This window comes from Dermochelys coriacea, chromosome 21 (assembly GCF_009764565.3).
Source record: "Dermochelys coriacea isolate rDerCor1 chromosome 21, rDerCor1.pri.v4, whole genome shotgun sequence".
Taxonomy (NCBI): domain Eukaryota; kingdom Metazoa; phylum Chordata; order Testudines; family Dermochelyidae; genus Dermochelys; species Dermochelys coriacea.
The window spans coordinates 14,810,334-14,824,497 of NC_050088.1; the positions used below are offsets into that span (position 1 = coordinate 14,810,334).

A 14,164-nucleotide genomic window follows, 5' to 3' on the forward strand; every position below is an offset into this window, starting at 1 on the left:
AGCTGACCCAGTTTTCCTGCCAGTGCAGGGCAAAAGGCTCAAACTCTCCTCGCCTGGGAAGCCAGTGGTGCAAACCTGGGAGCCCCGCCCTGGGGACAATCCTGCAAAGGGTGGTGCCGTAGGGATTCAGAACCAGGGGCGAGGGAACCATGGCCCTGTTCCATGTGCCATGCTGCTCGGGGCTGAGCTGGGCATCACTATTAACCTGGGGGCATTACCTTGCTGGTGTGCATTGGGGGGGGGGCTTGACCAGCGGGATCAGAGAGCATGGGCATGAGGGGGATGCCAGCAAAGAATGACTTTCGGGGTCAGAGTTTCTCTCTCCTGCCTGGGCACGGAGATGGATTCTTGCCCATTTAGGGATATTCAGAGGAGTGTCTTTGCACATTGGTTCTTCTAAGCTGCCAGGGAGCTGGTGGACCCAGAGCTGGGTTGTTTGCCTTCTCCTCCGGCTGCTGGGTGCACAGAAAGCCTGCTTTGTGGGCACATGCGCTGGGCCCCGGCTCCTGTTGGCTCCTTTCTGCTTCAAAAAAGGCCCAGGTGCCATGTGAAGGCAGCATCCAGCAGAAACGGGCTCTCTGTGTCAGTGCCGAGGAGGGAACGGTGCCAGGCTCCCAGACAGGCTGAGACTCTGAGCTTGTGCCCTACTCCCCTCCCCACCCCCACTGGCAGCAGCCTTCCGGGTAAGGCCGGGGCTCTCCAGGACTCCAGCCCAGCCTACAGCTGCAGAGGAGGAGCTGGGCTGGGGGGCTGCGCTTTGCCCCACACTCACTGTTCCCCTCTGGGGATCTTCCCCGGCGATACTGCTCCAGCATCCCCAGCCCGAAGGCCAGCTCTTGTCCTTGGGCTTCGGAGGGATAAGGGACTCGCCCGCGCGGTGGGATTAGGACTCAGCTGGCACTCAGCCCGGTGCTAAATGCCCCAGACTAACATGGTTTCTTCTAAGTTGGGAGCCTGATCCTTAGGCCCCTTCGGGCTGCTTTGTGCCACCAGGGCTGTGCCCCGCAGCCAGAAAGCAACGCTACCAATGAAGTGCCTCAGCTACAGGGGCATCTCCCGCTGGCATGGAGCCAGCCTGGGGTCCAGCCAGCATGGCACCACCTGCTCCCTGCCCCTCTGGTGTCAGGGATGGGTCAAGGTGAAGGCCCAGGGAGGAGCAGCACCTTGCACTCCAGCCATCCACCACTGGGAGAACTATCCCCAGGGGCTGATTCCTGCCAGCGTAACTTAGAGCAGCCCCAGGAACGTGAGAGCAGACACGCGACTTGGTTACCTGTCCCCTGCCTGCCTGTGCACGGCTCTCCTGGTCCCCAGCACCCGGCCCAGCAGGCTCAGTTGGATTGTCTCCAGTTACACGGGGCGATGACACTGATCTAAATGACCAGCCCTTTCCAGCATCCAGCCCCCCAGGATGGGTCGCCGCCTCCCCATGCCTGGAGTGAGGGAAGCACTGCGTCGGAAGATACTGATCTAAATCCAAAAGAGCTGGGCTGGCAGCCCCAGGCCGTTTGGTACACGATGGGCAGCTCAGCGAACCCAGCCTGCTGCCCTGTGATACTGCATCAAAGAACCTGCCTAGCTGGAGGCCCTTCGTTCTGTCTAGTTAGTGATTTATTGAGGACAGGGTACTCGTACAAGGGGAGAGTTTAGATCCTACAGGAGTCTTTTCACCACAGCTGCCTCCCAGTTTGGAGGATGGGCTGGGGGCAAAGAAGGATGGTGAGAACCCAGGATACATCAGACAGGTTAATAGTGGCTACATCCTCTAGGAGACACTATGGCAACTCTCAGTCCTTGAAGTGCTGCAGATGGGCCCTTTCTGAGACATCCCCTCACCCAGGCCAGCAATTCCTCAGAGCCATGCCAGGGGACTGCGACTGGAAGGTGCCCATGGCCTTGGTGACTCTCCAGCAAAGGCAGGAGAGCTCCCTAAGAAGCCACCTCAGCTCGCAACAGCACTAACGTCCTTGCTGGGTATCCAACGAGCCCACGGCAGGCATGAAGATGCCCCACTCCATCTCATGCACAGACACAGACTAAAGTCATAAGATTTGGTTTTGGGAGGCACCAAAGGAACAATCTCTCCTGCTTCCCTCGGGGCTGGTGGAGCTCAGCAAGGCGTGCCCAGGGCCATGATTGGGGGAGGCGATGCCCTGGGCTTGTCGAAGAAGATGGAGGAGGACATCTCTGTCTTCAGCTTGCTGTCTGAGCTGCTGCCCTCGCTGGAGGCTGTGTCCTGGCTACACTCCTCACAACAGCAGCAGCAGCAGTCCACGAAGGCCTGGCCCAGCGGCTTGCAGAGACAGAGGAGCAGCACGGGGGTGACGGCGCACTTGAAGAACAAGAAGAACTGGTTGATGAGGCTGAGCAGGCCCAAGGTCTGCTTGGACATATCTGGGGACAGGTAGGCCACCACGACGTTGCCGATGTTCTCGGGGATGGTGCACAGGCCATAGGTCACCGTCAGGCCTATGACGGTGCAGTTGAGCTGCCTCTCACACTGGCCGCGTTTGGACGCCCGGCACTCCGCCTTCTTCTCGGTGCTGCTGATCCTTCGGGTCACCAGCTGGCAGCTCACGGTGAAGAGGATGGGCAGGCAGAAGTAGCAGCCAAAATACCACCACATCCTGGCGTTTTGGTAGGTGAGGATCAGGGAGTAGACGGACTCCGGCAGCTCCAGTGAAGGCTTCATGGTGCAGTACTCAGTCACCACACCGGAGACTGGCGACATGTCCTGCGTCAGCTGCCAGAGGAGAATCTCCGGCACAGAGAGGGTCATGGAGCCCACCCAGATGACCGCCAGCTTGGCAATGATAGACTGGCATTGCTCTATGAGCCGCATCTTGAGCTGAGGGCTGGTCGCTGCATGGAACCTATCGATGCCCAGGGCACAAAGGCTGAAGGTGGTGACACCTAAAGAAGACACCTGGGGACATGGAAGAAGAGACAGGCTGGGGTCACTGTGTGGCACTAAATGGAGACAGGGTTGCATTGGCCAGAGACACATCAGGCCTTTACAGCTGGTGAGATGGAAGTTTGCAAGGCGGCTCTTTGCTGGTCAGTGAGAACACTGCTAAGACAGAGTTTAAGGGGGTTCCCAGGGCTTGTGCCCCAAATCTGACCCACCTGCCAAAGTTTGACCATTTCCCAGATTCCAAAGCCCTGCATTTCTAAAGCAGCCACCGAGGAATTAACAACCACACATCACAACAATCCCCAGCCACCCACCTGTTTGTCAAGGGGCCAATAACACCATTTCCTACTTCTTCTGCAGCAGTGGGGAGCACTCTGAGGGCAGGAGCAAGGGCTCCAGGGGAGGTGAAAGTACATCTACAAACCCAGTTTGCACACACATTCCTGTGAGTGACTGTGCAATGCAAGGGCCTAAGAGGTGGTTGCAGCCGGAGACGTAACTGCACCTTCAATGCACGGCACGAATATTACATGGAGCCTCACCGCACCTGGGAGGGAGCTCGAGCTGCCCCCAGGGAGTAAACTGAGGCAGGGGGATTCAGTGACTTGCCTGAGGCTGCCCAGGGAGGCCAGCGGCAGAGCCAGGAGGGTTTGAGCCCCTGTGCTCATCCCTCCAGGCCAGGGCTCTCCTCCTTTTTCACCCGCTTGACTAGAATGCCTGTCCCACACGCCCCTCCCATAACAGCTCCAAAGAGCACAGACGAGGGGTTGGAAGCTCACTTAAGGCAACGCAGCAGCTGAAAACAAGGGGGAGACCCAGGCTCACGAGGGGCCGCATGCCTTCGGACCACCAGCAGGCTCCTTGCAGGCCTTCCTGTCCCTCGCTATCCGCTCCCCCATGTGCTGAACAAGCCCAAGCTGTTGTTGTCCAAAATCAGCCCCTGGGCATTTCCGCTGCATTGAGAAACCCAGGAAAAACGTCCCCCTCTGCCAAAGGAAGAGGACACAATTGGTAGGAAAAAATGCCAAGTTCTGGGAGGGTTCGGAGTGAAAATAAACACCATCAGCTACTCTGCAGCCACCGCGCCAGCACTGCCCACTCACTCGCAACCCCAATCCCACAGCCCTTGTGCTAAAGAAATGGTCACTGTCCGTGCACAACTGTTCACACACACGTGCGCTCGCTGGGCTCCACCGTTCCCCAGAGTCCTAGATCCCAAGGGACCATTGGGAGCAGCTAGTCTGACCCCTGTACAGCGCAGGAAAACCAGAGCCCATCCCCGAACTAACTGCTTGTGGAGCTAGAACAGATCTTTTTAAAAAACATCCTGTCTTGATTTAAAATTTGCCAGGGAAGAATCCACCACAGCCCTTGGTAATTTGTTCCAATGGTGAATTATCCTCCCAGTTAAAAAATTAGAGTCTTTATTTCCAGTCTGCATTTGTCTAGCTTCAACTTCCAGCCATTGGACTGTGTTAGACCTTTAGCTGCTAGGCTAAAAAGCCCATGATCAACTCCTTGTTCCCCATGTAAGTACTTACAGATCAAGTCACTCTTCAACCTTCTTTTTGTTAAGCTAAATAGCTGGAGCTTCTTGTGTCTCTCACTATAGGGCAGGTTTTCTAATCCATCTCATAACTCTCTCTGAACCCTATCCAATTTATCAATATCCTTCAACAGCAGAATCCTGCAGACACCAGAACTGGACACTGTATTCCAGCAGTGGGCAACCCCCTGCCAAGCACACATGGCCCTTTCTGACCTCCGCAAGGGAAGTTCTCAGTGCTCAGCAAATATCGGACATTGGTCCCTTTTTTTTAAAAAAACAACTTTTAGCATTTGAAAAAAGTTACTCCCCTGGGGATGCTGGCACAGGCCCTTCTGGGGATGGCAGGGTGCTGCTCATCACCATCCTGTACTCAGCCCTCACTCCAGCATGTCCACATCATCCGTCTAAGCAGTGCCTCCGGGGTGCTCACCACCCCCGCACTGGCTGTTGCATCATCAGTAGAGACACAAGGACGTTCCTTCTGCAGCTGTCCCTTCCTGCCCAGCGCTCTCACCTCCGCCTGCCTCCCTGCCTGCTTACATCAGCATCCCCTCACCATGATCCCAGCACTTCCCCTGGGACCCCTGCCTGGGTCCCTCAGCTGTTGTATCGGTATTTCAGTGGTGTCCACACCAGCTCATGGCCCCGCACACACAGAGACAGTGAGAGCTCGCAGTTGAACTCTGATGCTGTGGGAGCTCACTTTGAATGGGGGGTGGAGCATCAGGGGCAGTGGTACAGAAGGGGAGGTCAGGGTGTCTCTCTTGTTGGGAACAGCTGCTGCCAGCCCCGGTCCCACCACCCCAATTCCTTCCTGCTGCCTGGCCTGATCCCACATGTTCCAGTCACTCCGGACATGGGGGCAGAACACAGATCACAATATTTCCACTTGAGGGTGCTTCCCCTCAGCCTGCCACCCCCTCAGTTCTGCCACCTCTGGTCTAACTGGACAAGAGAAAGGATGGGCGGTTATAAGCTATGGGGCACCGAGAAATGAAGGGCACCTCTATTCAGCAGCTGGGAGGGCGCTACACAGTGCGGGAAGACAGACCTGTGCTAGGTGGAGCAATGCAACCACAGTAGCTCACAGTAGTTGCCAGGTACGTCCCCGGGGGTCAGGCAGGATTGGATTTGGATGGCTGGCTGAGTGGCACGCTGCTAGTTTTAGGTGCTAGCTTAAGCGGAGCTGGTGTATCTGGACGTCTACCCGAGCTGGGCAGATGTACCTTTAGGGACCGGACCAATCTCCAGGGATGCAGCCCAGCTCTTGGAACTCGGCTACAGGAAAGAATGGCCCCAGCTGGGCTAAATCAGTGTGGAACTGTATTGGGGTACATCAGTGCAGCCCCCCATGTGGACATTCTTAAACTGGAATAAGAGCACCCACCCCCAGGGGCTGTATTGGCATCAGAACCAATGTAGTCACAGTGGGGCCACTTCCTTCTGCAGACAAAGCCTTCACCCCAAGAAAGCTGGCTATGGAGCACTACGCTAGGGAGAGGAAGAGGTTCTTGGCTGCTGGGACTGTAGGAGCCCCCCTGGCCTGGCTTGGACCCCCAACATGCCCTACCCCTCCCATTGCCACAGCTTGACCCTTCCTCAAGCCAGGAGGCAGGAGGGCAGCTCCTGAAGGTGGCCATTCAGCACTCCAATCCAAGGGTGTCTGCACCTTGTATAGACACACGCCAGCTGGCTTTGAGCTAGCTAGGGCCAATAACCCAGCCACCTGAGTACAGGCCCAGGGTCCGGACGGACTCGTACAGCCCGTGCTGCCGTGGCCTCGCGGCTATTGTTATTGGCGCTAGCTCGGGGATGCCTACCCATGGTGCAGTCGCTCCGCTGGCTGCAACGCGGATGGACCCAGAGTCTCTGCGGGGCAGGACATGCAGCAGCCAGGACCCATCCTCACGGCGTGTGACCCACTGCAGCACGTTCCTGGGTTCTGGGCTTCTGAAGGCTAGAGGAGGAGCTGGGTTGAGCCCGCACTAGCTGCCTCACTAAGCCTAGCACACTACCGAGCCATTTGCTTCCAAACCCGGCAACCACCGCGCCTCCTGCTGCTCCCCCTACCCCCCCGGTAATGACCAGCAAACTATGACCCACGGGCCTCAACCGGCCCATGGGACCGTTCTGCCCAGCCCCTGAGATCCTGCCCCGGGAGGCTCACCCCCGGCCCCTTCCCCACTGTCGCCCTTCTCCGCAGCCTCAGCTCACTGCGCCACCGGCATGATGCTCTGGGCGGGGGGGGCTGCGAGCTCTTGCCGGGCAGCGCAGCTGCAGAGCCTGGCCTGACCCTGTGCTCTGCGCCGCGCGGTGTGTGTCTGGCTCCAGCCGGGCGGCATGGCTGCCTGTCCTGGTGCAGCCGCGCCGCCGGCCACCGGTGCTCCAGGCAACACAGTAAGGGGGAAGGGGGGTTGGATAGAGAGATGGGGAGTTTGGGGGGTGGGGCAGGGGCTGGGGAACAGGGGGTTAAATGGGGGCAGGGGTTCCGGGGGCAGTCAGGGAGAAGAGGTGGTTGAATGGGGCAGGGGTCACGGGAGGGGCAGTCAGGAAGGAGAGGAGAAGTTGGATGGGGTGGCAGTCAGGGGCGGGGGTTCCGGGGGTGGTCAGGAAGCAGGGGCGGTGGATGGGGGGCAGTCAGGAAGTAGGGGGGGGTTGGGTGGGGTGCTGGGGGGCAGTTAGGGGTGGGAGGTACGGGGGCAGTCACGGGACTGAGAGCAAAGGATGTGGATGGGGCAGAGGTCCTGGGAAAGCCGTCAGGAAACAGTGGAGGTTGGATGGGGCAGGAGTCCCAAGGGGGCTGTCAGGGGGCAAGAAAAAGTGGGGGGTTGGATAGGAGGTGGGGTCCGGGCTATGCCTGGCTGTTTGGAGAGGTACAGCCTCCCCTAACCAGCCCTCCATACAATTTCTGAAACCCAAAAAGTTTGACCGCCCCTGTTCTAGCAGGTGCTAGGGTGACCTAGGAGCAATCTGGAGGCCAACCAGTGAACCTGGCCAGCTGCAGCGGGACCGGGACGGGGGAGCCCCAGCAGTATGTTGTTAAGACACGGCCCATGGACACAGCCCCTGCGCCCAGCCTAGATCCCCCCAGAGAGAGCAAGTGGTGAGCAATGCAGCAGCGCCTGTCTGAGCGCATACTACAACCCCCGTCAGACTGACACTCCCCAACACCGAGGCCCATTATCCCGGCTACCTCCTCCACTGAATGAGCCCTTACAGCAGCCTGACCGCAGGGGGCTGTGCCAACTGCATCACTTGCAGCTGGGTGCACCACCGGGGCTGCTCCCCGCCCTCCCGGAGCAGCCTCCAGCCCCCAGCCCGGGACATACAGCATTAAGTGTCTGAGCACTATTCTGCAGGGATGGGATTCCTCCAGGGGCAGTGGGCCCAGCATAACATCTAGGCCCACCCAGGCCCCGGGGGGAGCCTCGCAACGGCCCCTGCACTGGGTGTATTTCCAGGTATTTCCCGCGTTGCTTTGCAGCACATTATTGCACTAGGCAGAAACTACAAAGACCACCCCCCACCCTGGCCCCGCAGAGCCAAATAGGTGCTGATTCGTTAGCCATTATTAATTATATTGCATTCCAGTCGAGCATGTCCAGGACCGCACTGTGAGGGCTGGACAGACGCAGCGCCCAACGCCAGGCCCTGCCACGTGCAGTTCAGTCTAAGGGATTGGCAACCTGCAGCAGTTGTGGAGGCTGAGGTGCTGAGTGGCTTCAGGAGGGAAGGGATACTACACCAGAGCATTAATTTCCTCGCCCAGCTGACCGGAGGAGGGGGCGTCGGGTGGCTACCTATCAGCTGCCTTCACTTGCCTTCTCGGTAAACCCTGATGATGAACAGGAAAAGATTGGTTTTCGATAGAAGAGGAAACTGATGGCTGAAGGGTTTTCCTGACTCCAGTCTAACCCTTCTGTGCCTGTGGCACTGCCGAGGTAGCGCTGGGGTGTCTCCCACCATGGCAGCGAAGTGCAGGACTCTCCTGAACAGGGACGTGCGGGAGGTTTTTGGAGGCTGCGTTTCGGTGAGGCTGAGAACAGCAGATTTCACAGCGAAGAGCTTCAGAGAGCTCTGGGGAATGTGACCAACTTCTCAGCCTGTCATGCACCAGGAACATCCAGCAGCCTGTGCCAGTCCCGAACTGACTCCTGGGGACAGATCTCCAGCTGGTGCACAGCAGCAGAGCTCCACTGAGACCAGGGCGGCTACGGTCCACCCACATCAGCTGGGGATCCGGCCCGTTGACTCCCATGGAGCTCTGGCTGATGACATGAGGCAGGGGTCCCAGGGGGGCAGTCAGGAAGGATCTGGTCCCCCATGCGCAGCAGAGAGGCACAGCTGCATGCAGGCTGGCTGCAGGGTCCCTCCCATGACACTAGGGAGTGGGGTTCGCTGTTCTCACTGACACCAGCTCTATGCTAGTGTGACCCCAGCGATGCTATCAGGGTGAGGGAGGGGAGATTCGGACTCCCCAGCTGCAGCAGGTCCGGCGCCAAGCTCCCAGCCCCCAGACTCACTTTAGAGCCCCCCTCCCCCGTGATCTCAGTGCAGCTGGCAGGGGCCAGGAGAGGCTGAGTTGGGGATGGGTTTTCCTCGGCTCGCATGCTTGGGTTCTCCAGGGTAACCTCCCTTATAATGCCCCTCTCCCCACCCTCCTCCCTTCATCCCTGGGGTGGCCCAGGAAAGACACGACCGGCGGCTCAGCTTGACTCTTTGAACTAGCCGGAGGCACAAGCCCCCACCCTTGAGCAACCCTGCCAGGACCAGGTACCCTGAGACTATGGGGTCTGCACTGCCGAGGCGTGATTGCAGCGTATGCAGACACAGCTGTGACCTAGCGAGCTGGAGTACTGGCAGTAGGGCAGCTGCAGGCTGAATAATTTCCCAGGGTCCTGGGTGGGCTGGTACCAGGCCCCTGGAGGCTGGGGAAGGGGCAGGTTGCCCTGGGCCCCCTGTTTGAGAGGGCACCTAGGTCGAGTGGCATTGTGACCTAGTGTGCAGGGTCACAGGGCCACTCAGGTTTGGCCTGGCTGCCCCTCCATGGTGATGGTGGGATGGCTGGGCTGGGACACACCTGAGGCTGCCAGGTTGTAACATCTGGAGCAGGGAGCTGAGCCCAGCCTCGCAGGATGGGAGCAGCTGCTGTGGGGTGAGCGTGAGGCTGCAACCTCCCCCCCCCCGGGATCTCCCTCTCAGTCGTAAGTTTTTTGGAAGGGTTGGGGGAGCCTGGGTTTCAGATTTTGCCTCTGTCCCCCCAAAATCTCTGTGCAGCCCTGGCTGCAGCCCATGGTGCTGCAGCTTCCCTGCTGTCGGTCATTTCTCTAGCTAGATGTCGGTCATTTCTCGGGTCTGTCTATGTGCCGCCCTCACGCCTCTGACTGCAGCGTGGTCCGACCCTGCGTCAGCTTCTGTCTCCCCCAGCAAGGACACAACCCCCACCCCAGCCCTGAATCCAGCTCCCCTGACCGCGCGGAAGCTGGAACAGAGGGCCTGCGGCTCCAGCTCTTTCAGTCCAGCCCGTTTTCCTGCGTATTGGGCTAGCGCTGACGGGGAGAGACGTGACTGTGAAAATGGCACCGCAGTGGGTCTGTTTATTCTGAACACAAGGTGCTGATCTGGCCCACATCACTGTACTACACGCTTGGCTTAGCCTGCCCTCCATGAGCGACAACCCCGCCTGCCCTCTGGCTGGCCACCTGCACACCCTGCTGCGACACAGGGCCTGGCACTAGCAGGCTGCGAGCGTGGGGGGGACAGGGTAGAATGGGGGTTAACTCGTCCCCAGCTGGGCAGGGCTGGCAGCAGTCCAAGCCACTGGCTACAATACCGCAGCTGGGGTGCTGAGAGCCAGGCCCCTCGCTTTGGGTGCCCAGATCAAGTTGCCTGGTTTCCAGAGGGCTGGTGTGGATGCCTCGCACCACTGGGGATCAGGCCACTTATTTAGGTGCCTGCTGTTAGGGGCCCAAGAGCGAGGAGGTCTCTGCTGTGTCTCTGGTCTGTTAGCAAAAGCAGACCCCTGGACGGGAATGAGGGAGGATTTTACAGTCCCTTTTCTCACCCTACACAGCCCGTGTGGCTCTGGGAGCCCCAGACTACAGCCTGAGGGGGTAGGGTGATCAGACAGCAAGTGTGAAAAATTGGGACGGGGGTGGAGGGTAATAAGTGTCTATATAAAACAAAGCCCCGAATATTGGGACTGTCCCTATAAAATCGGGACATCTGGTCACCCTACAAGGGGACTGGGGCTGTCGTTGCTCCATACAGGGCCTGTCCCACACTCGCTGTCTGAACCCAGATGCCTGGGCCCCAGACCAGGTTTAAAGTGCTGGGCCATATGGGGGAACTACATCAGCACAAGCCCAGAGGGGTGAAGTGGCACTCAAAGGGGTTGTGCTGGATCCCTGCACCGGGCGAATGGCACTGCAGGAGCGGGCTTACACCATCTGCCGGAGCCCCCGCCGGCCCCTTACCTCCATGAAGGGCACGATGCGGCAGGAGATGTCCCCCAGAAGCCTCTTCTTGGTGATCTCGTTGAAGATGACCACGGGGAGGCAGAAGAAGAGGACAAGGAAGTCCCAGAGAGCCAGACTGGCCAGGATGGAGTTCCAGGCGCTCTTCAGGTAGTAGTTGTGCCAGACGATGCACATGACTGACAGGTTGCCGATGATGCCCACGGCGAAGACGATGAGGGAGAGGAACATCACAGCGTAGGCGCTGTAAGAGTTCTCCGTCACCGGGTACAGGGGGTTCTGGATCTGCAGACGTTTGTCCGGCACCGTGGGGAGGTTGCCACGGGGGTCTGTGCCTTGCAGGTCTGTGTGGGTCCCATCTCGGTACTCAGCAGGGTCTGTGCTGGACGGCACCAGGGACTTGGTTGGCTGTAGACTGGCTGGGTTGATGGGCCGGGGGAACTCCACCCTTACCCCCGGCATGTACTGCTGGACTGACTTGGAGTCCTTGTCCTCAGTCCCTCTGGGCAGCCGCTCCCTCGTCAGCCGTCCTGAGGCAGGCGGGACCCGGTGACCGTCCTGTGGGTGCCACACCTTCCCAGGTGACCCCAACAGAACATCGTCTGGTAGGTCAGGCCCCAGACCACCTCCTCTGTCCCCGTGCTCCTGCCGGGGACGTGCACGGTCTCCCTGGATCAGCGGGGCAGTGCCCGGCTTCGCCATGGCCCCTGAGGTCTTCAGCACCAGCAGTGAAAGCACGAGAGACCAAGGCAAAGCCATCGCTCCCTTGGCACCAGCTCCACCACGCCTGCAAAGCAGGGGTGACCCCAACCCCGGGGCTGCGGCGAGACAGGGAAAATTCCCCAACTTGAAGGAGGAGTGGAGGAGCCGCGTGGGGTGAGCCGGCAGGCAGAGAGGCTGCAGGCTGCTCTCCCTGCTCCGACCGCCGCTCTGGGTTCTCCGCAGAGCTCTGGCCAGAATAATCAGAGTTTCCCGCAGCCAAACCGGCCCTTGCCAGAGCCCCGGGCCCTCTGGTGGCCGCAATGCAACTCACCAGAGCAACCGACCTGCACCACCGAGAGGGGGGCTCTGGGATCACAGGGGGCTGTTGCTGTGGGGACCGGGGCGGGGGGAGCCAGGCCCACGCAGAGTGCGCTATCCATCCAGAACACTGCCCATTGCCCAGACAGATGCAGAGTCACGGGCCAAGCTGCGATCCAGCCGCCTGTACTATTGCCACATTTGGGATTAAAATGCAATTAACGCTACAGCCCCTATAAGAGAGCGACGTAGGGAGAAAGAAAGGGAAAACCTAAAAAAACAAGCAGAAGGCCAAGGCCCACTCCAAGGGTTGGGACAGCTAGCAGGTGCCCGGGGGATGGGGCTGCTATTCAGAGGTGAAGCAGGACAGGATGCCAGAGTGGCTTATGAGGGATGTTGAGACCCCTGAGGCACCCATGGACGTGCAGACAAGGCTAAGACATGACTTGACTGCCCTGCACCCGTCGCTGTCCCAGCTCCCGGCTCTCTTCTCGTGTTTCCAGGTTCTTCTCCAACCTTCTTCCCCGGGGTATCTGAGCCCCTGCAGACAGTGACGTGACATGGCTCCTGGCTGGCCCACATGGCTGGGTCTCTCTCATCCTCTTCCCAGGGGGAGAGCTGTGCATGCAGTGGTTTGTTTTGGGAGGGTAGTTTTTGTTTATGCGCATGCTGCTCCCTGCCCCCAGGCTTACTCCTGCCCGCCCACACGGTGGCACCTCCCCCTCGCTGTTTGTTTGCCTTTGACGCTGTCAGCTCTTGGGGGCCAGGACTGTCAGCACAGGGTTGTGCAGCGCCTGGCACAACAGGGCCTTGAGCTGGTTGGTGTCTAGGTGCTACCACAATAGAAATGTTAAATAATAAAACGGATAGCTGATGGAAGGAGACCTGTGTGGTCCAGTGGCAGTACGGCCGATGGGGCAGAGCTGGAATCAGGACCCGAGCAGGGCTGGAGCAAGGCTGGGAACAAGGCAGGAGCAGGGCAGAGCACAGGAGAGATGGTCCCAGCTGCAAATAGACTCGGGCACTTCCTTGGCCAATCAGGCGGCTCTGCTGTGGCTTGGCTGTGCTCAAAGGCTGCCTGGAGTGCGGGAAGGTGCAGCTGCAAACCCTCATTCCTGACAGATGCGGGATTGGCTGGGGACTCAGGACACCTGGGGTCTATCCCCATCTCTGCCACTGGCACCCTGGGTGACCTTGGGCACGTCAAGGGTCCTCTCTGTTTCTGTTCTTCCTCCATATCTCGTTCACTTGGCTTGTCTGCTCCTTGGGTCAGGGCCTGGCTGTTACTGTGGGTGCAGTGGGGCCCTGATCTCAGCCTAGTGCAGCTACTGGATCAAAAGACGTTACCGTGACACCCTGAATCTCTGACAAAGTTGAGCTGCTGCAAGTCCAAGGGATCCAAGGAGAAGGGGCAGTTTGTTCCTGCGGGTTGCCCATGCCAGTGTGAATGGGCCGCGTGCTCCGCCCCACCTCCCAGCGACCGCACGCTTGCAAATCAAAGTGAGTGGGACTTTCTGTCTGGAAAGTCATCAGGGTGTGAGCCCTGCCCTGTCCAGTCTCATGAGCACATGACTTTCCACAGCCTCACAGCCTGCATCTGTGGGGCACATCCGGGACCTTCTTTGCTGAGCACCCTGGCCTGCCTGCAGGGGCTGCTCACACCGGGGCTTGGAAGGGTCAGAGCTACAGGGTTTATTCCCCATTGAGAGGAGCGAGTGGCTCAGCGATGTGTGCCCTCATCTTGCCAGGCACCTGGCTGCCCGCTAGCAACCCCTGCAGCCAGCACTCGAGCTGGGCCAAGGCAGTGGACAGGCGGCACTTGCATTGCAGCACTTCGTTCCGGCACATCAGCCTGGCCACAAGGATGCCAGGGATGCCCGTTCTAACCTCCCTGTCGGTTACCACACTGCAGCCAGTGCTCCATTGTCCCGGCAGGTTAATGCACTACTCCTAAGAGTGGGGCTGGCACCATCGCTGGAGCATAGCCAATAAGGGTCATAGACATGCCCGAGCTCTGAGCACTCAGACGTCAGAGACACGGGGCTCCGGACAAACTCCACTGGGCCAACTCCTACCCCACCCCCAGCAGAGTTTGACTCACCCCAGACAGTGCCGGCCTGAACCATAGAATCATAGATGATTAGGGTTGGAAGGGACCTCAGGAGGTCATCTAGTCCAAGCCCCTGCTCAAAGCAGGACCAATCC

At 59.2% G+C, this 14,164-nt stretch overlaps 1 protein-coding gene across 1 annotated transcript; it reads right to left on the bottom strand.

Annotated features, from left to right (window-relative positions):
* Nucleotides 1-1,593: 1,593 nt before the first annotated feature.
* Nucleotides 1,594-11,964, bottom strand: GPR37L1 (G protein-coupled receptor 37 like 1). The gene is made up of 2 exons (XM_038379732.2): nt 10,940-11,964; nt 1,594-2,926 (listed from the first exon to the last, which is right to left on the bottom strand). Exons 1-2 carry the CDS (start codon nt 11,696-11,698, stop codon nt 2,111-2,113), a joined length of 1,575 nt encoding a protein of 524 aa, XP_038235660.1. The 5' UTR covers nt 11,699-11,964; the 3' UTR covers nt 1,594-2,110.
* Nucleotides 11,965-14,164: the final 2,200 nt, after the last annotated feature.